Here is a 27,078-nt window from a genome sequence, read left to right as displayed (position 1 = left end):
GTCTACCTCAGTGGTCAGGGAACTCGGTCCTCATTACCCCACACATGTTTTGCTGGTAACCCAGCAGGTGCACAGGTGTACTAATTACTTACAGACACATATTATAAAGTCCGCAGGTGGAGTTAATTATTTCACTTGTGTTTCTGTGAGGAGACATGCAAAACATGCACTGCGTGGGGGTAATGAGGACCGAGTTCCCTGACCACTGCTCTACCTGAACGTGATTTGGTTTCCACAGAATCCCTCACATTCCATTACTTAGAGTTTGAGCACTGTTGATTGACATTCTCAATTGCTTTGATATCTTTTTATATCCCATTCCTGTTTTATACAGTTCAATTACCTTTTCCCACAGATCCTTTGACAATTATTTTGCTTTCCCCATGACTCAGAATCCAGAATTGTCAGTTCTGCACTGGATGAAAGATGCAACGGTCTTTCACGAGACCAGAAACTTACTGACCTTTTATACACACACACTGATTACAAGCAAACACATCATAGGTGAGGATAGTTACCTTTAGTAGCCATTCAAACCCATTTGTGTCAAATTGCGTGCATGTTATCAGGCCCAAATCTCCAGGGTATGTAAACTTTTGATCAGGGTCATTTGGGTAGTTTCTGTTGTCATTATGATCTAAAAAGAGTAAACCGTTGTTTGACAATAAATTACTTCACCCAACCACTAACCATGAGTAGGGAGGCCAATCCCAGGAGCGAGATCCCAGCCTAAAATAGGCGGGATTTAAATCCGGGATTGAAGCTCTCAATCCCAGGATTTGGGGATTACTGTGGCCATACAGAATACACTTCTATAAAAGCCGGGCAGCGCTGAGCACCTTACATGGCTTGGATGTGCTTCCCGGCTGCTAGTACTGACCCCCTGGTGCTGCGGCTGTGAACTTGGAATTCAGTACATCCCGCCCATGGGTTTTTAAAAGAATACAAGATGGGGAAAAAATAAATATAAAATGTTTTTAAACACTGAAAACAATCTAGTTGTCTGACCACATGTGCATTTTTTTGATTGACTGCTGTTATGTTTTGTTTTTGTATTTTTCTTAAATATGTATTTGAAGAACATAGATGGTGTGACGTGTACAACAGACATTACAGATATGCCTATCTTAAAGGTAAGGTGTTTACTCTTGGTACCGCTGCATCATTAGAGTGTCTAAATCTTTAGACCAGGCCTGGCCAACCTGTGGCTCTGCAGCTGTTGTGTGAAACTACGAGTCCCAGAATGCCTTGCAACAGTTATCGATAGAGGATTTTTAAAACTATTGTACTGCATGTTTAGATACGTAGAATCACAGCTCTGGAGAACCACAGGTTGGCCAGGACTGCCTCAGACCAACACACATACTTATCTATATTGGGAGATGTCAAGCAGCCTCGCCTTAATAAGCCAGTAGTGATCATCTTTCTGACATATTTATCAACAGGCCTATTGATTTCTATTTGGCTTTTTACTATATATCTTGGTTATTGGGCTGATGCTGGTATGGTGTCTGAAATTCATTTGTAATTTTAAAAGGGGGTAAATAGGTAATGTTTGGTCCTATACTAAGTGGTTTGGTAAAGATCAGAAATATTGTGTTTTTCAATCTGCGCAAAAATAGCACCATACAGTATAATCCCAGCTGGAAAGTGAATCCGCACCCAATTCTCATAGCAAACCATATCAGCAGTAATATCAAACAATTGACAATGGGCACTATGAATATAAGCATACTCCCCTCAGATGTGTGTAAATAGGGTGCTCGATCAGTTTAAAAATTACCCATAAATTCACAATTCATATTAAATAGCACCTCTTGTCACTAAGGTAGTGTGGTGTTTAATTGTGCATAAGTACTTCTGTATACCTTCCAACAATGGTGGGTATGGTCAGGACTTTAGTGTGTGCACCTGAAAAATGGGCATAGCCTCATGATGCATGAGACCACTACCCTTGCTGTGCACATTTTGTGGGTTCAAGAGCCTCCATGACTCTGCATTGCTGGATCATTGATGTGCGCTGCATTGGAAGCCCAGACAGACTTTTAGGAACTGTTTCACTATAATTAAAATTTTGAAGAGTTTTGTTTCTTAAAGTAAATGTTTACATTTTATTTAAATTTTTAATAAGCTTTTGATTCGCATTCAGAGCCTTATCTATAGCCATTCTGAGATGATGTTCGTAATAAGTAGATCGGTACGATTACATTTCTCATAGTTGCCCATGGTAAATCGGGGGAGGTGAGGGGGAATGAGGTGGAACAGAGTTCCACCACCTCTAATGATAGGGGGAACTGAGTTCCACCTCTACCCACAGCTCTGGACAATAATTCCAACATAAATGCCTGTCCTGGCAGCTTCTTCTTCTGGCACAGCGTATGTGCTGTCATGCCATCACCACCGCTGAAGTGAAGAAGAGCCACTAAGAAGTGTAGGCTCTGTGCTTGATGAAGACAGGGTGAGCGGGGGCTGGAGGGACTCAGAGGTGGGGAAGCTGCTGGAGAGAGACAGGGCATGGAGCTGCTGAGGGACATGAACAGTGATCTGCTGGACAGACCGAGATAGATGTGTATAAGCAGCACAACTGTGGACATTACGTGTATAAGGGACACTGCTGTCGGATTTAATATGAATCAAGGGCACTACATGTGGTGTAATGTGTATATGATTGAGCTACTGTGTGTTGTAATTTTATTAAAGTAAAGTTACTATTGTGCAACCACACCTTTCCCTGTGCGACCATTATCGCTTTGTGGGAGGTAGGGCACAAATTCTCTGGCACTGTTCTTGGCTCTGCTTAATAGGGGGGGGGGGTGTTAGTGGGAAAGGAGTTCCACCACCTCTCCAGGACAACTTTAAGCACTGATGGTTGACATGGGAAAAGGTTGACATGGTTCTAGGTCGACAGGTCATTAGTTCGACAATGTCTAGGTCTACATTTTTTTTTTTTTTTTTTACCTGAATGTCAAAACAGTTGACATGGACACAGTTTTAAGTGCACCGCGTCCCCTCGCATTGCTTGCTGCGCTCGCAATGCGCCTGACACGGTGCCTCGCTACGCTCGGCACACTATTTTATTCTCCCACCACGCCCTTGTGGATGGCAGGGAATGAAATACTGCCTGTTGGCTCAAAAAACAGTGAAAAACCCCATGTTGACCTTTTGACTGTCGGCCTAGACACTGTCAAACTAATGACCTGTCGAACGAACGACCTGTCAAACTTCCCATGTCAACCTAATGGTGTCGACCATCTTGCTGTAGACCAAATGACCGCATCCCAGCTAAAGATGCACCTACTCTAAAATATATATTTAAAATGGTTTTGTAGCAAGGTATCACCCTTTTTGTAACATAATGTTATAATATTTATGTCTCCTGAACAGATGGGAACATTTAAAGGAAGTTGGGAAAAGTTTTACTCTGAGATGGAGTACATGAAACTTACCCAGGAAAGATTTATTTACAGTAACACCTTGCAGAAAAGGGATTGGCGCAAACTGATTTCTCAGGTGGTAAGAGATGCTTCATTATACCAATACTTAAAAAAAAAAAAAAAAAAACGCTTAAAACAATTATTTTCCAAATCTAATTACAGGATACCAATGAGAAGAGAAATTATGTTTATCAGCGTAATGTACTTGAAAATGCTAGGAGGTGAGTTAATCTCTACAATTTTTGATAATTTGCAATATATCTGTGACCAGGGGTGCAAAATATTGGACCTGGTTTGTAGATGGGCATGCCCAAGTTTAAGTTTTACTTTTGTTTTATGTTTGTCATTTTATTTTTCTTGTGAAATGAGATACTGTTGGCAGCTTACACTTGTAGAAAGTTCTTGGGGGGAGATAGAGGTGTTTTTTTCCTGCAGGTCCCACGAGGCCCTCTAAAGATATCCTGATTATCTAAAACGTTCCGAGAGGAGCATTGTGTCATGACCTCAATTGGACCGGTCCACACTCCCAAAGTCAGTTTGATGTTCTTTGTTAGGAAAAAATAAATGCTTGGACACACAATATGGTTTCATCCACTATTCGTGGGCAGTCCATTTACTTCAAATGTGACATATTAAGCCTCCTTCCAAAAGACCTAGAGCCTATTTCATATCTGTATGCAGTTCACGCATACAGAGCTTTTATCGGTAGACTGTACATGCACTAATTACTCGATTGATATAGCCTGCAATCAGAAGCAAAAAAAAATATATATATATATATATCTCATCTTGGCAGCCAGAGCCAAGGAGTGAAAGTTCCCTCCTCTGGCAATCTCCACTAGAGCAGGCAGCACGTCATCCAATTTTTTTTCATCCTACTGTATTCAATTGCAGGGTTCTTTTGCCTGTTATAAAAATTTTTACTCTGAAACCGCATTGACGAATACTGAATAAAATCTGTTCGAAAATGCCTGCAATTTCGCAGAAAACATGTGTATCTACCAGTATTTCGGCGATCAACGTGTGTGTTTTTGAATGTGCCAAATTCGCACTTTAATTGAATAGGTTGAGTCTAAATTACCTTTTGCTGTCAAACTTTGCCTGCCTTTGGAGTTAATGGTAAAGAATATATTTATTAGAAGTGTATGTGTTGTCCAATCCAGCCAATCAGGTTCTAGCTATTATCTTCTATAAGGTGCTAGATAAAGGATAGGGTTAATTTTATTGCAAACCCATTACCCTACCAGCATACTTTTTGGATTGTGGAAGGGATACTGGAGTACGCAGAGGAAATTCACACAACCACAGGTAGAATATACAGAGTCCACGGTGCAAATGACATCCGTGACTAATGCTAACCAGTACACCAGTGCTGCCCCAATTTGACTTTCTTTATTTTTCATTACCAATAGAATACTTTTTCAAAAGCTTACAAACTTTACTAATTTAAACCTGTGTCCTTGAATATCATTGAACTATTTCTATCCTCTCGTACAAATACATAATACATATCTTGTGAATTTTTCTACTATGCCCATATATCTGCATGCATTGCTTCTAACTGACTTGCTTTACAAGTTACAATTGTAGAGTTTTTCTTTTAGGAGTTATGTCTTTTATTAAGCTGCATTTAATCTGGAACCTAAAAAATAGGATCCTTTGTATATTCTCTTTAAGTCTTTGCACAGATCATTCATTGTCTCATATTACCTAGATCTTCTTTTTTTTTTTTTTTTTAGGGTGCTTTCAAACATGACCACACGGAGATATGGTAAATAGTGCAATCATAATCCATGTTTTTGTAACTGTATATTCCACACTGACTTGTAAACAAGTAAGGGAAACCATATATTGGTACTTGTTTCCTAGCACGGCGCCCGTCGGGTTGATCGCATGCCTTAAGTTTAAGGTACTTAAGGCATGCGGTCGACGCGATCGACCCGATTTTATGTCAATCACCAGTGTATTTGCCGGTGAAAGAGAATCGCGTTGATCGGGTCCATCGCGGCCTATTATAATGGGCCACGATGCGACCAATGCGATCAACGCGATTTTCCCATAGAGAATAATGTTAAATGATTTTTAAAGTTAAAATCGGGTTGATCAACCCGATTTTACATAGGGAACAATGGGAAATGGGCCAATATGGCCAATTTCTCATTGTATATGGTTAGAAAGTATGGTTAATGCCCCCCCCATTGTTAACGCCACCCCACTATTGACGACAACCCGAAGCGTGGCGAACGGAGCGAGCCCGCGAGGGGCGGCGGTACGCGTCCTCTGACCTTTTCATACCCCCACTATCCACGTTGGCGTGGAGTTGATTTTGTATAGTGTGGCGAGCGCAGCTCGCCACCGAGCCCAAAGCGTGGTGAGCGGACGCGTAGACCTGTGAAGTTATGCGTGTCCGCTCGCTGCGCTCGCCACGCTTCGGGCTCGGTGCGCTCGCCATACTATGTAAAATCAACTCCACGCCGATGTGGATTGTGGGGGTATGAAAATGTCAGAGCGCTCACCACGCTTCGGGTTGGCGTCAATAGTGGGGTGGCGTTAACAATGGAGGGCCATTTCACCCATATGGGGAGGGGGGGGGGGTTTGCTATTAAAATGGGGGGTTTTGGGGCTTTTTACATTGAATTCAATGTAAAATTGGGTCTCAGGGACCATTTTACATTGATTCCAATGTAAAAATCACGTCGATCGCATCGCATGCGATTTGGTTGGCGTGGGATGCGATCGACGTGATTTTTCCGACCCGATCAATACAATCAAAATCGTGGGCGCCGTGCTAGGAAACAAGTACCCATATATTTATTGATTACATGTTGCATTATATATATATATATATATATATATATATATATATATATATATATATATATATATATATATATATATATATATATATATATATAAAGCAACTGCTCAATATTTGAGCCTGTAGAATAATACAGAAATTTTCAGTCTACTGTAAATTACCTCAAGCAGTTTCCAGTTAGCCAAATCCAGTATAAGCAATATATCCATTCCTCAAGTACTGTATGAGTAAATGCCTCTTGAGATATTTTTTTAATTTTTAGTGGAGTCTTAATTATTTCGTAATTCTTGCAATTTCATACTAATACCCCTTGCACACTGCAGCTCAAACGGTATATTGATGTTTTTTTTTGCTTTTTAAAACGTTTAGAGCTGCAGTGTGAAAGCTCCAGGGTGCTTTAACCATTTAAGAAATACCGGTATTTCTTAAAAGGTTAAAAAAGAAGGGTCCTACCTGTTTCAGAGCCATTTTTTGGCAGTCTGAAAGGGTCTTAAACGGTATTTAGTAATAATAAAGAAAGTTCAAGAACATGATTGGCTTCCTGCGTGATGACTGTCCACACCACGTCCAGGAAGTAAAATGGGTTTCTTTGGAGTTTAAACTGGTTCAATGTGAATGGATCTTACACAGTATTAAAACTGTAATGTACCTGTTAAAACACACAGTGTGAAAGGGTCTTTATGGCTCAGACCCGTTTTGAGTCCCGTTTACAAATACTGGGTCTTTACCCGATTCTGCAGTGTGAAAGCAGTGTAACCTGCTTTCTCACTGTCTTCTGAGAACTTTTATACTCGTTCTCCTGAAGGGGTAAAGGTCATTGGAGTTCCCTCTGCCTTATGGCTTGGGATCTTCCCATTCTCCCCAGCGTTGGCTGAAGCTTCCCGTGGGGGACATTAACTATGGCTATCCCTGTGAGGAGAGAGCTTTTGTGACAACGGGAGAAGGCATCCCATATGGGTCATGCCCAAAAAGCCCTGAAAAAATGTGACCAAACACATGAAAAACACAAAATTGTGAGGTGTCGTGCAAAAGAAGTGCAGACACATTGAAAAGGAAATAAATAAGCCCCAGCAGAAGGCCAGGTGGGGTGTAAAATAAATTGTCCTTGCTTTAGCTATAAAGCCGGGAGAGGGATATAAAATCCCTCCTGAAAATTAGAAGTGCTCAGTGCTGTATGCTGTACTTGTGCAGTGTGGTGACAAGGCAACTGTGTGTTTTCAGGCACTCCTGGCTGTGGAGGCTCCATGGGCAAATAACGGGTATGGGTCATTAGGTTCTCCATATATTCTCCCTCTATCTCCATATATGCCCACTAGTTGGTAAAGTGTGAACACGTAGGGTTAAGAAAAAATGAAAAACTCATGTCGACCTTATTCATGTGTTGACCTTTCGACTGTTGACCAATAGTGGTTGACCTTTTGACTGTCGACCTAATGAGCGCATACCCACATAGCATCTCGCGCTTCAGGCTGATGGCTTTCCATCAAGAGGAGCAAGCGGTTCTCCATTCTGTATCTTTTTTTCCCTAGTTTAATGTTCAAGTTCTGAATACCAAACAAAGTATAACCCCATTAATAAAAAATATATTACTGAGGCTTATAGAAAATGAAACATGAGTATCTTGGTTATGGCTTTCTGTAGGTCTAAGTGATAAGTGGGACATAGTGCAGTAGCAATTCTTCTGGGAGTTTCACATAGTGCTTTATTTGTAGCACTGATGAAGACTTGTGATAACCATTGTCAGCCTTACCCACTGTATACAATATGTTCATTCTAGAGGGCTCCAGATGTTTATTACTGAGCCTAATGTGCACTTTATTTATCATTGTTGCTTTCTCCAGATGAAAGAACAGTACCGTTAAACCAAGAAGAAGATTATGAACAGAAAGATCTTATGGGTCTGGTATGTATACATTATAGCAGAGTGACCTAATGGAAATTGGCATTGGGTTCTATTGAAGTATAATTTTTCTATAATAATGCAAGGTCACTATTGCATTACACCACAAGCTCAATATTTACCAGTCCCTGAAGAAGTCATTAAATTGTACAATTACAGATGGAACCACGCTCATCCATTGCTCCAGCACGCTTAGGCGAAGGGTCTGGCGCGCCACTTTTGTACTGCACTCAGACGCACTAAGGTGCGTTGAGGCGCGCCATACAATATGCATGCAATACACATCACCACCGCTGGGTGGATAATGCTCCACTAATCCAGTGGCAGATTGATATACAGTACAGATGGAGCCGCACCGTTCGCTAACAATGGAATGCTCTTGCGTATGAGACACTCGTGCACCTCATTCTCAGCAAACGGCGCTGTGGCTCCATCTGTACAGTACAATACAAGCTTGGGCAAATGGGCTTTATAATGTGCAGTAGTCTGGGGGGCGTCCGGGTCCCCTGAGCAAATTGTTTCATAAAATTAGCATCCTGCAACTGATGAAATGGGATTACACTTTACATAGACTCATGAGCACAGTTCGCTATCACCAGGTGTCGTGGGCTAGTGGATAAGTATGCCGCTCTCCGTGCTGGAGACCTGGGTTCGATTCTTACAGTAAGATATATTTAGCCATTTTGTTAACCCCCTCTGTGCCAGAGTTTGACCTGGTCGTACTGTATGACCTTCCTGCTGTAGTGTTCAACCAGTGTAGCGTAATGAGATGCAGAGACAGCAGTGCCCTGTGGAACCTATACCGTTGCTAGCTTCATACTGTACTGTAGGTCATCTTTTGTGCCGCAGCGATATGTCTTGGCACACTGTTTGTTGGGAATGGGATGCACGAGCATCTCAAACGCATGCGTGCAATATTCTTGGCAAACGTACTATACAGTATTTTTGCTCACTTGTCCCCATAGGCCATTGTAAATAGCCTAATGAGACGCCTGGACAACAGTACCCTTACACAAGTACAACCTATACCGTTGTTAGCTCCATAGTTGTGGGCTACAGTGAAACCCTAAGTGGTATGTGGTGATAATTACTATCCCCACCAGGTGGCGCTGCTCCACTCAATATACAAAATATAGTGAGTCAATCAATAAAATAAATCCGGTACTTGTGACTTATCTGGGCGCCCGATTTTCTTCATCGCACCTAAAAATCGCATCAAATCGCATCGCATACAATCAGATTGCATGCGATGCGATTTGCCGCGATTTTAATATGTGAAGGCACCCAGATGCCTGTTTCATATGTGAAATGGCCCCCGAGACCCCATTTTTAATTGTATACCCACCCTGATGGCTAAATTCCCCCCATTGTTAACGGCACCCCACTATCAACGCCAACCCGAAGCATGGCGAGCGGAGCGAGCCAGCGAGGGGTGGCGGTACGCGTCCTCCGACCTTTTCATACCCCCATTATCCACGTCGGCGTGGAGTTGATTTTATATAGTGTGGCGAGCGCAGCGAGCCACCGAGCCTGAAGCGTGGCGAGCACAACGGATACCTGTGAAGTGCACGAGGGGGCGCATATAGCTGTGAAGGTATCCACGTCCCCTCGCTACGCTCGCCATGCTTCGGGCTCGGTGGCTCGCTGCGCTCGCCACACTATTTAAAAAAATCAACTCCACGCCGACGTGGATAGTGGGGGTATGAAAAGGTCGGAGGACGCGTTGATAGTGGGGTGGCTTTAACAATGTGGGTCATTTAGCCATCAGGGTGGGTATACAATTAAAAATGGGGTCTGGGGGGCCATTTCACATATGAAACAGGCATCTGGGTGCCTGTACATATTAAAATTGCATCAAATCGCATCGCATACAATGAAATGCGATTTTCTCTTCAAGGGAATTTCAAGGGAAATCGCGTCAAATCGCATGCTTAGGGTACTTGCATACAATTTCAACATCGGGCGCCCAGATAAGTCACAAGTACCATAAATCCTTCTTTTATATCACAATAAAATGCGCATTACATATATAATCACACTCAAATAAGACACACAAGACACACAAGACAAACAATATATAACATAAAAGGCATGGGCTGGCTAAGAGGCTTGTTTGGCTGTATTTATGCAAAAATTCAGTTAATATGGCTTTGATTGAGCAATGTTTACCTGTCCCGTATAGATTTATTGGGTCTCTTTATGTGGAACAAGGAGGTATGGATTTATAGTCCGGAGTAGGTTTTTTAGGGGGCCTCTCCGGGCTATAGTGCCTGGCGCTTGGTAATAAAAATAATTAACTAATAAACAGCTGCAGCAAACACCTTAATGAGTCTGCCCAGACTCACAATGAACAAAATACAAAACAAAGAAACCCCTGAGACAGGGGAAAAGGTGTAATGCGCTGCTGATTAATTTGTAGCAATTTAAAAAAAATGATAATGAATGAAATTATACTTAGGCTGTGATAAACTGAATGACGGACACACTGTTTAGTTTAGTAACGTTTATATGAAAATATAGAAATATTAAAACATATGACATTACATATACAGTACATTTAATTACATTTAATAAAATAATCAATTAAACTGCTGAACTGGGATCCCAATTTCTTAATAAGATTTTTGCAATACTTTTTGAAATATATTCCAATTGGAGTCCGTTAATTAAGACAATGGAAGGAGGACAATAGTGTATTAGTCCGGCTCAGAACTATATTGTATACCGACTCAGTCAATGGTGCATTTCTATTTTGTGCCCACACACTCAGATGTAATGCTCACCCTTTTGCAGCGGTAATCCTTGTGAACATATATCGGTTGTTTGGTGGAAAGGAAGCTTATCTCCACCTTTGTTAGTAGCCTGCTTCAGCGGTGATGTAATTCACGCGGTCCGGTCCGTGTGTAGTCAGTGACGGAGTCACCGTCCTGACCACAGCGGCGCTCTGAACTCTCAGCGGCAGATTAAATGACTGTGTTCAACAGGGGGCTGGATTGTAGGTCCAAGCTGCAGAGTGAGAAGGGTCGGGTGGTAATAGAGCTGATGGCCGGCAGCGTTAGATGTAAGACGCTGCACTTCAGCTGTGTGGTCGGTCTGAGGCGGGCTTCCAGTCAGCAGCATGCAATGAAACAACGTCAACGCGTTTCGTACCCGGAGTCAGCTGGGAACTTTCTCGTCTTGAGAAAGTTCCCAGCTGACTCCGGGTACGAAACGCGTTGACGTTGTTTCATTGCATGCTGCTGACTGGAAGCCCGCCTCAGACCGACCACACAGCTGAAGTGCAGCGTCTTACATCTAACGCTGCCGGCCATCAGCTCTATTACCACCCGACCCTTCTCACTCTGCAGCTTGGACCTACAATCCAGCCCCCTGTTGAACACAGTCATTTAATCTGCCGCTGAGAGTTCAGAGCGACGCTGTGGTCAGGACGGTGACTCCGTCACTGACTACACACGGACCGGACCGCGTGAATTACATCACCGCTGAAGCAGGCTACTAACAAAGGTGGAGATAAGCTTCCTTTCCACCAAACAACCGATATATGTTCACAAGGATTACCGCTGCAAAAGGGTGAGCATTACATCTGAGTGTGTGGGCACAAAATAGAAATGCACCATTGACTGAGTCGGTATACAATATAGTTCTGAGCCGGACTAATACACTATTGTCCTCCTTCCATTGTCTTAATTAACGGACTCCAATTGGAATATATTTCAAAAAGTATTGCAAAGATCTTATTAAGAAATTGGGATCCCAGTTCAGCAGTTTAATTGATTATTTTATTAAATGTAATTAAATGTACTGTGTATGTAATGTCATATGTTTTAATATTTCTATATTTTCATATAAACGTTACTAAACTAAACAGTGTGTCCGTCATTCAGTTTATCACAGCCTAAGTATAATTTCATTCATTATCATTTTTTTAAAATTGCTACAAATTAATCAGCAGCGCATTACACCTTTTCCCCTGTCTCAGGGGTTTCTTTGTATTGCTCTTTATGTGGAAGTCCATATAGGCACTGTCTCCTTTATCGGAGCTCTATAGTATTTCAGTATTCCTTTTCAGGGGGTGCTACTTACTCCATACAATAGGAAACAGGCTCAAGGTATAGATGTCCACAATATATTTCACAGAGAGAGCCTTTGTATTCCAAATAACGGGTAGTTGGTAAAACCGGGCTATCAGTGGGCTCCAATACGCGTTTCTCCACCTTCTTGTATTTGATGGCTTCCTCAGCTGGATCAGTGAAACCCTGTCTGATACCCAGTAGCCAGTTTGCTCTGCTCCTAGTTTTTGTCATTTCCGCTGTGGTGTAAATTTGTGTTCAACCAGTGTAGTGTAATGTGATGCACGGACACCAATACCATTACACATGTGGAACCTATACCGTGACAGCTTTATAGGTTATCTTTGCGCTGCATCGACCCATCTTGGTACGCCATTTGCTAGGAATGGGACACACGAGCGTCTCAAACGCACGCGGAGCACATTCTCACTTAAGGTACTGAACACTCTCACTTCTCCCCATAATCTATTATAAATCGCATATACTCAAATCCTGTGTAGAGCTCATAGGATTCTAATTAGGTTTGCAAAATATTGGAGATATGCTTTCACGTTGTCTGTCAGTTTTTGGCATCTTCTGTTTGCTTGTCTAATTCTATCCTGGTTTTGGTTTTCTGTTACCAAATTCATAATCCAAACTGGTATACATTTTCCCTTGCTTAACCAGAGGGCATGTGTATTTGGACTCTATACTTCAGGTATACTGTATGTTATTTTATATTTGTTGGCCAAGGTTTGTATTGCTAGATGGTGTATTCTCATACTCTCCTCCATCTGTCTAATAGATTTCAGTCAATTAAATCTACTATAGCACATGAGCACTTTTTTTTATTGGGCAGCAGGAATAGAATGCCCAATTTTGAATAATTCTGGTCAAAATTATTGGATTTTCCTTACATACTAATTAAAAAACATGTGAGAAACATGCGTTTGTCATCTGTTTTACCTTTTATAACTTCTGTTCGGAGTGTCTTATTAGCTTGCACTTATTTATTTTGCACTATTCTATGTTACTGTATTTTGTTTGCCTTTTTATATTTTTGTTAAGTTTGAATAAATGGAATATCTTCCGTAAAACTGATCCAGTTTAAAAAAATAAATTAAAAACTACAGCTTTTAATGAATGCTTTTTTTTTATGTGGCGTAACTTGTCATTTATACAAATACATTTCCTGGAATGCCCACTAGGTGTCATTAATACCCTTTTTGAACACTGTTTTGTTGAGTTTTCAGTAAATAATAAAGAATATTTAACCATATTTGTATATCGTAAGTGTATGTTTGTGTATATAGATATAGAGATTTCTCGATCGTATTGAGATCTGAGGAATTTGGAGGCCAAGTCAGCACCTAGAACGGTCTTCTTTCCAGTGGTGTAGCTAGGTGCCACAGTGCCCGGAGCAAGGGCATGTTTTGCGCCCCCCCAATTTGTAGTAGGTGAGGCTCCTGCGCAGTGAAAAGTGGACACGGACCAACATTATACCACACACCGTAATGCCCATTGCACATTTTAGTGAACTTTGTAATTCCAATTACACATAAGCCCACACATGATGCCCATTGCATACTATACAACACTCCGCAATGCCCAAGACATACTATATAACACTCCGCAATGCCCATGACATACTATATAACACTCCGCAATGCCCGTGACATACTATATAACACTCCGCAATGCCCATGACATACTATATAACACTCTGCAATGCCCATTACACATTTGACACAAAAGTGCCACTTACCTTCATGCTCGATGCCAAGGGGCTTCATGCTCGATGCCTAGGGGCTTCATGCTCGATGCCAAGGGGCTTCATGCTCGATGCCAAGGGGCTTCATGCTCGATGCCAAGGGGCTTCATGCTCGATGCCAAGGGGGACTGAATTTGCTCGATGCCAAGGGGGACTGAATTTGCTCGATGCCAAGGGGGACTGAATTTGCTCGATGCCAAGGGGGACTGAATTTGCTCGATGCCAAGGGGGACTGAATTTGCTCGATGCCAAGGGGGACTGAATTTGCTCGATGCCAAGGGGGACTGAATTTGCTCGATGCCAAGGGGGACTGAATTTGCTCGATGCCAAGGGGGACTGAATTTGCTCGATGCCAAGGGGGACAGAACTGTGCAGCGGCCCACTCCCTGCCGCTATTTTCAATTCAATGCACCGCCAGTAGTGTGCAGCAGGGAGGGAGGGTGGGAGCGGTAGTGTGCAGCAGGGTAGGTGGCTGCAGCAGGGTGGGGGCAGTAGGGTGCAGCAGGGTGGGGGGTGATGGCAGTAGGGTGTGGGAGGGTGGGTGCAGCAGGGTGGGTGCAGTAGTGCAGGAGGGTGGGTGCAGTAGGGAGGGTGGTTGCAGTAGGGAGGGTGACTGCAGTAGGGAGGGTGGGTGACTGCAGTAGGGTGGGTGGGTGACTGCAGTTTGACTGCAGGAGGGTGGGTTTGACTGCAGGAGGGTGGGTGGGTGACTGCAGGAGGGTGGGTGCAGTTGCAGGAGGGAGGGAGGGAGTACACCTACATAGCCAGCCGCTCACCTCCCCCCTGCCAGTGTGCGTCCTGTCCTGTCCCCTGCTCCCCGCTGTGTCCGGGAGACGGAGAGAGACGTGCACTGCTGCTATGTAAAATTCATATCTTCCGCGCTGGACCGCTAGCCAAAAGGCGCTCGCGGTCCAGCAGCCACCAGTTGATTGGCTGCTGGACCGCAGGCGCCCATTGGCTAGTGGTCCAGCGTGAGAAGTGAATATTACATATCAGCAGTGGACGTCTCTGTCCGTCTCCTGGACAGGGAGCGGGGGAACGGGCGAGCGAGCTGGCGGTACCGGTGCCAGCACAGCTCCGGCGCCATGCTATCTTCTGGAGCGTGTGCTCCGCCGTCACTACGCCTCTGCATCTTTCACCAGCTATTAATGAAGTTTTCAGTGTTCATTACTCTGAAAGAGGAAACTGCCATCAGGGAATGTTGTTTCCATGCAGGGTGTTCTTAGTCTTCAACAATATTTAGATATGTGGCTAGTGCCAAAGTAACATCCACATGAATGCCAGGACCCATGGTTTCCTAGCAGAACATTGCCCAGAGCATCACACTACCTCCGCCAGCTTGCTTTTTTTCCCATACTGAATCCTGGTGCCATCTTTTTCAGGTAAATTACACACACTCAGCCATCCACGTGATGTAAAAGAAACGTGATTCATCAGACAAGGCTACTTTCTTCCATTGTTGCATAGTCCAGTTGTGACACTCGCAAGACCGTTGCATACAATTTCATCGGTGGGCAGGGGTCCGCATGTGCACTCTGTTCCGTATTTGGTTACAAAGAAGAGCTATGATTGACTGTGTTCTGACACCTTTCTTTCATAGCCAGCATCAATTTCAATCTTCAATTTGTGCTACAGTAACTATTCTATGGGATTAGACCAGACAGGCTAATATTTGCTCCTATGTGTATCAATGAGCCTTGCCGCTGGCTTATCAGTTGTCATTACTTTTACCATTTTTGGTAAGTGCTAACCCCTGCTTTCTGGAAAAATCTACCATACCTGCCAGCTTGAAGATATTCTAAGCCACACGTTCTCAAACTCGGTCCTCAGGACCCCGCACAGTGCATGTTTTGCAGGTCTCCTCACAGAATCACAGGTGAAATAATTAGCTCCACCTGTGATCTTTTAAAATATGTCAGTGAGTAATGAGTGCACCTGCTGGGTGACCTGGAAAACGTGAACTGTGTGGGGAACTGAGAACCCCAGTTCTAAGCCAATCGTCTAACCATCACAATTTGGCATTTGTCAGACCTGCTCACACTTGACCGCTTTTTCCTCCTTGCACTCGTGCTTCAAGAATGGAATCTTCTTTTTCTGCTTAATGTATGCTACTCTTTGACATGTGCCATTATAAAGAAATAATCTACGACAATCCCTTCTCCTTTTAGGGGTTTTAATGTTCTGATTGGTGTATATATGGGTATAGACTTTTCATACGTACTTGATACCACCTCCTGAAGTTAAATCTTCTTCCCCTCACATTTGTATTTAAACACTTTTTGTCTTCCAACCAGCCATGTTAATATTTGGTACAATGCTGGATGTATACCGGAGTCACCTGAAATTCTGGGAACACCAATCCTACAGTAGGATAGCTCAGCATTCTGGATCTCCCTGTTTGTCTCCTGCTTTAAATGTGATGAAATCCATATGGAAATCGATCACATTCCATATGTATTATAGATAATGCACATGTTGTAATGTAATAGCAACAAACTGTATGGTCCATGTAATGGTGAATTAAATATAGGCTTGTTCTAGTGTGGCTGGAATCATTATGTCAAATTACGTATGCCAGTACTGTGTGTGCAGAGTTAACTCGTCTCATTTTTCATTATAGATGATGATAAAATTAAAAGATCATTTGTCGCAGCATCTGCATGCTGTCGGGAAAAACAGGATTGACAAGATTGTTCTGGATTTTGTTTCTAAACAGGTAAATGGATTAAGAACCACTAATTCTTAACTCATCCTATAAACTACTGAAAGCATTCATAATCAGTATGCATATACAGTATGGAAACCCTTCCATACAAGGAAAGGTCAGCTTCCCAGGTTTGCCAAGGAAAAATATTCTTGTCTAAGTTGAAAGGAGGTTTAGCTGCAGCCAAACTTGATTTTATATCTGTTAGCATTACTCTTACTTTCTCTCAGAACCATTCTCACTGGGTAACTTGCTGTAAATGATCAAAGCTGCGAGAAATGTAAAAATATAGAAATTCTAAGGTTACTCATTCATTTATACTTTTTCCGCAAATAAAATGCATAAGATATACTCTCCCTGGTTGAAGATTTGTTGAAAGGTCTGTGGTAAGGTCAGTACACTCATTCTCAAGTACATGTTTTCTGGAGTGCCATATGGGATTAATCTTTGGAATTTATTTTTCACCCTCATTAACTGTGTAATTCAAGCTTCTGTTCCCTGGCCCTCTTACATTATCGTTATCGCTTACTGCTGCAGAGTTTTACTAGATTTGTCACAGGACAACTGCTTATAGCCACTCGCTTCTATTCCATTATGCGAAGGCTCAAAAATGTTATAACATGGAGTCCTTTAGCTTCCAAGATACTTTCACTGCCTGATATGGTTTGTTAAATGGTTCCAATAGCACTCATGGTACACTTCTTGCCTTGCCATAGCCTTCTCTTAGTTGTCCTATACTTACACTTTTTGATTTAGGGTGGCTTTGGTTAGTTCTCAATGTAACCTGTACCCTCGTGTCTGTTGTTTATCTTGACCTACTTTCCCACATTTGTTCTTATCCCTTTTTTTTTTTTTAATTAACTATTTAAATCTCTTCAATAACATTCTGTACAATAATAAAAGCTATACATTCGCTTCCAGAAGCAACAATCTAAGGCAGTGGTTCCAAAACTGTGTGCCTAGGCACCCTGGGGTGCCTCAGGACACTTGCAGGGGTGCCTTGGGTTGGTGGACCAAGATCAATTCATATTATTTATGGTCAATGTATTAGGCAAAACCAGTGCTTGTGGCTGCCAATCATAACATGTGGACAAACCGAAGCAAATCCTGTCCCGCACCAGATAACTGTGACCTATAAACGCAATGCACTTAATTTAATATTTTTTTTTTCTGAATTTCTCGATAAGAAGCATTTGGCCTTGAAAATATTTCAAGGGGTGCCTTGAAAATATTTTGATGCTCTAGGGTTCCGTGTTTCAAACATGTTTGGGAACCACTGATATAAGGGATCAACTATAACATTACATTTTAGTAAAGAAAAACTTAAATATTCTTACCGTAAGTATCTCTAGAGGGCATACTGTACATCGGGTACAGTATTTAAGGGGAAGGCCACTGGGGAATGTGGGATGCTGTAAACATTTACACATAAGTTCATTCCTATTGTTTAAAAAGGCAGGAGTATTGGATTTAAAAAACTGATTGGGTTATATAAGAGTGTAATGGAAAGGAAGAGGGGGGGGGGGGCATTTAAACTATAGGAAGGGAGCAGTCCTTCCGATTGTACAGGGAATGCAATAGTACATGCAAAAGGAAATCAGAGCTACAAAAAGGGAAAAGGAGCAGCTGATTGTAGTAGAAGACCAGTATATTAATGGTAAAAGGTAAAAAAATAATATAGGCCCCCTAAGAAACAAGGAAGGTGGCTGTATAAGTGACGACAAGGAAAAGGTAGAGGAATTGACCATCGCCTTCCTGTCAGTGTTTACCTGCGTCCTGCAGCTTTATCAGCTTTGATAAAGCTGCAGGACGCAGTGAAACGCGTTAGGTGACAGGACCCAGCCTCTGGAAAGTGTGCGCGGACCATCTACTTGGTGTGGACATTGTCCTTTCCATTACCTAAACATCCCGTTCTTTCTATATTGGCGGACACCGTGCACAGCAGATCTCAGGTGACCACTATGGATGCCATTCACCACCTGCACCAGTGAGTCTCTAACTGTGCACGGAAGCCTACTCAAAGCTTCCACTCAGTGACACCAATTGGGTGCATCGCTCCAAGGACTCCTCCGGTGACACAAGTAACAACCTTTTCACCCCTATTGGAGGATTGATTATTCCAGTGAGCGTCAATACATCTTTATCCTCCAGCGGCAATCCATCTAGCCGTAAACATCGTGAGGACACCACCTTTGTTATATCCAGAAAGGATTTGAACTCATCATCTGGTAATGTGCACTTACCTTGTTCCCACCAGCAATAACTTTAAAATACCCCCATCACACCTATCCATTGAGGCCTGGCTATTGATTTTAAATTATTCATTCCAATTTACTTTTACTTTCCTTCCCTCATTCATTATTGTATTGATTTATTGTATTATTGTTATTTTATGTCATTTTATTGAGTAAAATTGTGATACATTTCCAATCATCTGGCATTGTCACTCATTTACAGCGCTGCTCGACTCGCCTTGTGCTTGTCTTTTTCTCTTTTCCTTCTAGTGGGGAGTGACTACCCCCACATTTGAGCAGCTGCTTTCTTGGGGACACAGTCTCTGTTTAAGCGCCGGATTATTCCTAGTGAATAATATTTGTGTTTTTTTTTCTATTGGAATTGAACACATAAATAGCTCAGCCTTTATACTTTTAATAAATTCAATTTCATCTGACATCATGGTACCAAGGGACTGGCGAATAGCAGATATAGTACCATTATTCCAAAAGGGAAATAAAAGCACATCTGGCAAATTATAATCAAGTAAGTCTCACATCAATAGTAGGGAAGTTATTAAAGGTATAGTAAGGGACATAATTTAGGATTATTGGTGCGCAAGAAGAATATTAGTGGCAACCAGCATGTATTTGTGAGAGGTAGTTTAAGTCAAACTAACTTTATTAGATTCTGTAAGGAAGTTAGTGTGAACTCCAGAGCAAGGCAGTAGACATGGTCTACTTATATTTTGCAGAGGACTTTGATATTGTACCCCACAATAGGTTGAACCACAAAATGGGCAAGCTGAGTCTAGGGAATAACATCTGTACTTGGGTCAAGAATTGGCTGCAGAATTGGGAGCAGCAGGTTGTGATAAACTGATGATCTTCAAACTGGGTTAATGGTTTACGTGGTTTACCTCAGGGTTCGGTGCTGGGCCACTTCTCTTTGATATACTTATTAATGACCTAGGTAAGGATGTAGTGAGCAAAGTGTCAGTTTTGCAGACAACACCAAGTTATGCAAGGTAATAAAATCAAACAAGGATGTCGCCAGTCTACTCAGCAAAAAGGAAGAGGTGGTCCAATTTAGATAAATGTAAAAAAGAAACGTGGGGTGCTCAAAGGTACACAACAGAAGTACATTTATTAAAAACAAACACACATATAGTACATTAAAGTACATGAAATTAATTAATACATATACCAGCTGATACTTGATTACCATATATACTCGAGTATAAGTCGACCCGAATATAAGCCGAGGCACCTAATTTTACAACAAAAAAATTGGGAAAATGTATTGTCTTAAATGGGACCCCTCACTCGAGTATAAGCCGAGGGGGGGCTTTTTCAGCATAAAAAATGTTCTGAAAAAGTAGGCTTCTACTCGAGTATATATGGTATATCCAAATAATTATTTGTAAAATTTAGGTGCTAGAATCAGTCCGTTGAGGGTAGTTAAAACGGAGCTGAGGCTAATGCAGCTAAGGTTAAGCTGAAAAACCAAGTCAAAAACTGACAGTATACTGTTAACTACCCTAAACGGATTGATACTAGCACCTGAATTTTACAAATAATTATTCTAATATAATCAAGTTTCAGCTGGTATATGTATTAATGAATTTTATTTATGTACTATGTGTGTGTGTGTTTTTAATGAATGTACTTTTGTTGCGTACCTTTTTGAGCGCCCCACGCTACTTTTTTCCTTTTGTGCTAACAATTGGAGGCTGGCATTCCTCCAGCATGGTGGCTGCAGGGTAACAAAATACACCACAGCAGTCCCTAGCGCCAAAGACATCTTTTTGTTTTTCCAATAGATAAATGTAAGGTCATGAATTTTAGGACCAAAACCAACATATAAATTGAATGAGGTAGGTGAATCACTGAAAAAGAAGTATTTGGGTGTGCACTGTTTAAGTTGTAGGCTCCGCTCTATAAAAAAAGATATCTTAAGCTGGAAACGTTCAGAGAAGGTAACACAATGAAGGGTTTTAAGTCACTGGGTTATTTTTGCATTAGAATAAAGACCTCTAAGAGAGGATATGATTAATATATACAAATACATTAGGGGCATTAAAGAGAACTGTCTGGTGACTGTTTACTATGCGGACACCCTAAAGTTACAGAAAAGGAAGTTTAATTCTTTACCATAAGAATGCACACCTAGTTGGGCATATATGCCAACATATTTGACAATGTCATCTGTGCACAAAATGAACCAGAATGAATTTAATTGTCATTACCTTTTTTGTGTTTTAAAACTTTGTGCTATAGGGGTGGAATTAATTTTTTCACATTTTGAAGTCATTTATCGACTATGTTGATCCACTTATTTTGAGTCTGAACTGCATCGGCAAAAATTGGAAAAGAATGCCCACAATTTTGCTACAAACACTGTATTGAGTGATTTGTCAATCTACATGTTTTTCAACACTGCTGGATTTTTCATGAATAGGTTGACTTGAAATTCGACCTAAAGTCGGGGCATCACAGACGGTAGCTTTACTCCCTCACAGCACTGAGGTCATAGGTTTGATTCCCACCATGCCCTAACTGTGTAGAATTTGTATATTCTCCCCATGCTTGCGTGGGTTTCCTCCGGATACTCCGGTTTAATCCCACAATCCAAAAATATACTGGTAGATCAATTGGCTTCTAACAAAATTAACTCTAAAATGTCTGTGTGTGCGTGAACATGTGTTAGGGAATATAGATTGTAAGCTCCATTGGGGCAGGGACTGATGTGAATGTTCAGCTATACTCTGTAGAGCACTGTGCAATATGCTATATAAGAAACTGTTTTTAATAAATAAAGTCAAAAAGTTATTATTTTATGCCTAGGTAAAAAATTCAGCTTTTATCAAAACTTTGATATCTCTGAATTTTAATCTTGATGCAATTGTATGGCATTGATATACATTTTTTGAGTTATATAACTTCAGTACAAACATTAAAAAAAAATTCAAAAATTACAATTGCAGCACATTTGTACGATTATTTATAACCTTAAAAATGCAAAATATACTTATTTCTGTCAAAATAGCTAATTTTTCACTACTTCCATGTGAAATGCATCTTATTCACAGGGTGCAAATCAGACGCATAACCAGTTTCTGCTGATTAAAATGATACAGTTGCATGCAGTGATATATGGCATGCCTATATTGTGTGTTTAATTGCAACAGACTACACTGTTTCACTGGGAAATACTGTAGCATCACTTTTTTTTATGCAGATACATTTGAAAGTACATACAGAAAATAGGCATGCAGCATATTTTAATCAGCAGAAGCTACTTTTGTATCTGATTCCAACATCAATGTGCATAATATACATTTAACAGGGGAAAAAAAGTACATGTACAGTGTATTTAAGGTGAGAAATAATTTTACAATTATTTGTTGCAAATATGCTTAATTTTGTACTTGGAACTGATTTTCAACATTGCCAAATACAACAATTCCAAAAATGTCTCTCTTTTGTCTGACTTTATAGGGCTGTTTTGTGTGAGACTTGCTAACTTGGCTACCATTACATCCTGGCCTGCAACTGTTATACTTTATGATGTGTTGTGATTGGTCTTAAAAAGTCGGATGCTTCCTGCTCTAAAAGTACCATGAGATTATTATCCGATATCCATTCGGAGCGTTAAAAACGCATGCTATTACAAAAAGGCAAACATTCTAAAGTCTGGCTTTGAGCAACTAGTGTTAGACAGCATCTTACTTATGTCAGCAGCAAGTTTCCCACTGCAAGAAATTAATTGGATATGTATTTGGCTACACCCATAACAACAAATTCATGTGTTTGAAAAAATAAAAATAAACACCACTAGTTTGCTGTTCCTTGTACTGATTCCTTTGTATCTGATACCCACTGACATGCTGTGTTCCAAGTCACATACATAGATTTCATGTTCTGTGCTTTTTATTCTCTGCTTAGAAGAAATGCATTATATAGTATGCATAGGATAGACAGAATATACAGACCTATATGCTTTTTGTTAGTTATGTACTGTACATTCTACACGTGTTTTTTTTTTTTTTTTTTTAACACTGTAATATTCTACTATACATAGGAAATGGGGAGTGCTTCAATAGATCTACAGTATATTGATGGTTAATAGGTTGACCCCCATATATCCTACATGCAGTATAGTGAGATAGTGTGGCACCGAGTTGGAAGCATGGCGAGCAAAGCCTTACAGTTATTGGGCAACCATGTCAACATGTGCTGACAGACAACAAAAATCACATGAAAACCCTGTCGACCTTTATTTGAGTTGACCGTTCCATTTGACATATTGCATGTTGACTTTTACCTGTCGACCAATAGTGTTAACGGTCAATCTAGACACTAATCCACCCACCCCTTTATCATTTCATTGGGCTTAATATATCTGCACCTGAATCATGAAATCTTACAATGTTTTATAGTGTTGAATATCTTTCCAATACAGCTGGACCTGGTCTGTCAGATATTGGAGGTCATTTGGAGAAAACATGCATTAGATTCGGGTGTTTTATGTTTGTAAGTATGAGGATAGGATATTTTTTTTTTTTTAAGAAATTTTTATTTGAATTTTCGGTACTTGTTTCTTATCACGGCCACAATCGTGGGTATCGTGTGCCTTAACTTTAAGGCACACGATGCCCGCGATGCCCGCGATTTCCTTTGAAAAAACAGTACTCTGGTACATCGCGTCGGTCGTGTGCCTTAAGAAGGCACACGACGCGACCGATGCGATGCCCCCGATTTCTCCATAGGCTTCAATGTTAAAATATTTTAACATTGAAGCCTATGCGCGCCCGACGCAATGCCCCCGATTTCTCCATAGGCTTCGATGTTAAAATATTTAACATTGAAGCCTATGCGATGGACCCGATTTGTCCATAGGCTTCAATGTTAAATTATTTTAACATTGAAACTGAGTCAATTTAACATAGTAAAAAATGGGAAAAGGCCGAATAAGGGCCATTTCTCATTGGCTATGGCGCCGTCATGTGTGTAAAAAATAATGGCCCCCCATTGTGGCCGCCACCCCCACGATTAACGCGAACCCGAAGCGTGGCGAGCCCGCGAGGGGCGGCGGTGCGCGTCCTCCGACCTTTTCATTCCCCTACTATCCACGTCGGCGTGGAGTTGAGAATAGATTAGTGTGGCAAGCGCAGCGAGCCACCGAGCCCGAAGCGTGGCGAGCGGACGCTGATACCTGTGAAGCCCGCGAGGGGACGCAGGGATCTGTGAAGGTATCAGCGTCCCCTCGCGGGGCTCGCTGCGCTCGCCACGCTTCGGGCTCCGTGGCTCGCTGCGCTCGCCACACTAATCTATTCTCAACTCCACGCCGACGTGGATAGTAGGGGAATGAAAAGGTCGGAGGACGCGCACCGCCGCCCCTCGCCACGCTTCGGGTTCGCGTCAATCGTGGAGGTGGCGGCCACAATGGGGGGCCATTATTTTTTACACACATGACGGGGCCATACCCAATGAGAAATGGCCCATATTGGCCCTTTTACCATTTTTTACTATGTTAAATGGAGTCAGTTTCAATGTTAAAAAAATTTAACATTGAAGCCTATGGACACGATGGACCCGATTTCTCCATAGGCTTCAATGTTAAAATAATTTAACATTGAAGTCTATGGACACGATGTACCCGATTTCTCCATAGGCTTCAATGTTAAATTATTTTAACATTGAAGCCTATGGAGAAATCGGGTACATCGCGTCGGTCGCGTCGTGTGCGTTTTGGTATGCACCGACACGACGCGACCGACACAATTTTTTCCGACACGACCACCACGATAGAAATTGTGGTGGCCGTGCTAGGAAACAAGTACCGAATTTTCAAGTAAAATTTCTCGTACAAACAAAACTAATAAAGCATTTAACCTGATAAATACAATTGAGCACGTTTTGTTCATTGGTAGAAGGTCTGGTGGGGAGGGGGCGGGGCTGGGAATGCTGGCAGTTCCGATAAAGAGTTAAGGAAAGACAAAAGAGATTTATATGTGTGTCAAGGGGGCCTCAGTTTGGAAGTAGGTGGTCCAGGGGGACCAGGTTTTAATGAGAGAAAGTGTGGTGTCATTTAAAAACGCAGTGATCTTCTCGATTTTTGTAGGTGAACCAAATAGCATTAATTAGAGTAAGTTTGGAGGGAGGTGTAGGGCTCTTCCAGTTCTTGGCGATCAAGCACTTGGCTGTATTAAGAATATGGTTGATCAACTTTTGTGGGGCAGGTTGAGTGTGTGGGATTGGTCTCATTAATAGGGAGAAAGAAGGGGAGGAGGGCATTTGTATGTTTAGAACCGCTTTAATTAATTTATGGGCCTCCATCCAAAAGGGCTGGATAACTGGGCAGCTCCACCAGATATGGAGAGGAGTGCCTTCTTGAGCGCATGATCTCCAACATTGGGAAGAGGAGGAGGGGTAGATAGAGTGCAGCTTTGTTGGTAGCATATACCATCGGTAATAGATTTTATATGCGTTTTCTTTAATTCGTGTTGAGGTGGAGCTTTTTGCTATGGCTAATCTGATATTGGACCATGTGTTTATGCTGAGCTCCTCTCCCAAGTCCAATTCCCAAGCAGTTTTGTGTTTTTCTTTTTGCGGTGGGTTGAAAGTGTTGAGGATCTGATAGATGGTTGAAATTAGTTTTTTTCGTTTTTTGGGATTGTCTGCAGAGGGATTCGAGGGGCAACCTTTTTAGAGAAGGAGAAACTTGGGGAAGAGATTTACAGAAATGGCGCAGTTGTAAATATTGATAGAAAATGGAGTTTGAAAGGGAGTATTTGGATCGGAGGGATTCAAAGTCTGGAAAGGGCAGCGTGAGGGCGATGAGGGGAAAGAGTGGGGGAAAATAATATTATGCTTCGTCCATGATTTGAACATTTCCTCGTTAGTCCCTGGTTGGAAAGCTGGGTTGTTCCATAGTGGAGTTAGAGAAGGGTGGTGTGAGCGCAGTTTGTAGAACTTGGTGGAAAGGTCCCATATATTAAGTGAGAGGCGGGTAGTAGGTAGAAGGGAAGAGAGGGTGGGACGGGCCGAGGGAGGGATCCAAAACAGGGAGTATAGAGAGTAGTGTGCGATATGAGGATAGGTTTTATTTTGCTAGTATTCATGTTTTTGTCACACAAGTGTGACCCATCGTAGCAGGTAAGTAAACGCTAGACCACCATGGATGTTTTTGTCAATATTCTAATCCTATCAACATTTCATTAGTGTCTGCACAATTAATTCAGACGACGTGGTCAATGTTTATAGACTGCATACTGATGTTATTAATGTTGACCGACTATACCAGACGTGTGTGTGTGGAAAGTATATTTGAGAAATGCTTCACCTACAAGAACTTCTCCTTTTTTTAAAGTGGTTTAGCATGGCCCAGCAACATACCCATTGCTCGTGTTGTCTAAGACATAACACTTAGGCACTTCTTGAAAGTTTGATTTAAAAATGAAATAGTCATCTAGCGAAATGAGACATTTGACATTTATTTATTGGCATAGAGTGCTGCCAGTGGTGCTTCGTTTGAGCCTATGTAATGCTGTAAATATGTGTGTTAAGTCCTAATCGCTTCCTCTATACATTTCATGCAGGGATAGGAGTGCAAAGACGTCGGAGTATTTTGCATTTCATGTCATGTGCCGAATTTCAGAAGCTACAAGCCGAATGTGCATGCCTCTACCTCCTGGTAAGCTACACCGAGGACGTGGCACTACCAGCTTGTTGGATTGTCTGTGGGAAGACTGCACATGTTGCTCTATCCATGCTATGGTCTTCCACTCCCACAGGAAAATGAGGCTTACTTTTTGGTGCTTCTCCTTACCGCTATATTTTCTTTTAAAATAATGGCATCTCTTGCTATGTATGAAGATCATTTTATAACATGTTATGTGGAAGAAAGTTTAAAAAGTCACCAGTGCTCATCCTTTAGTATTTCCTGATTTTATCAACAATACATATTTAAGAGAGCAAGTTTAGACACTATTTCTAGACAAATGGCTGTGTGTGTACTTCATCTGGATAATCTACATGAAATAACTGGAGTATTCTCCATAACTATATTTGTTGTGCCCCCTACATCAGGTTGCTACATTACAGGGGGCTCAGGTAACACAGCAGACAAAGGGGTAGATTTATTAAGCTCGGAGATGTGATAAAGGCCCTTATTCTGATCGATG

General features: G+C 41.7%; 1 protein-coding gene across 2 annotated transcripts in view; it reads left to right on the top strand.

The window, feature by feature from the left end:
* Positions 1-27,078, top strand: part of GSAP (gamma-secretase activating protein) — a 120,417-nt gene that overhangs the window by 84,392 nt on the left and 8,947 nt on the right. For both annotated transcript variants that reach the window (XM_083183043.1, XM_083183042.1), the window contains 8 exons: positions 1,080-1,133; positions 3,385-3,513; positions 3,597-3,655; positions 5,174-5,205; positions 8,094-8,155; positions 16,593-16,688; positions 23,355-23,425; positions 26,494-26,588. In XM_083183043.1, coding sequence (XP_083039169.1) covers positions 1,080-1,133; positions 3,385-3,513; positions 3,597-3,655; positions 5,174-5,205; positions 8,094-8,155; positions 16,593-16,688; positions 23,355-23,425; positions 26,494-26,588 — 598 coding nt within the window. The remainder of the gene's footprint in view (positions 1-1,079; positions 1,134-3,384; positions 3,514-3,596; positions 3,656-5,173; positions 5,206-8,093; positions 8,156-16,592; positions 16,689-23,354; positions 23,426-26,493; positions 26,589-27,078) is intronic.

This window comes from Crinia signifera, chromosome 4 (genome assembly GCF_055691185.1).
Source record: "Crinia signifera chromosome 4, ASM5569118v1, whole genome shotgun sequence".
Lineage (NCBI taxonomy): Eukaryota > Metazoa > Chordata > Amphibia > Anura > Myobatrachidae > Crinia > Crinia signifera.
This window is presented reverse-complemented; position numbering and strand designations above follow the sequence as displayed.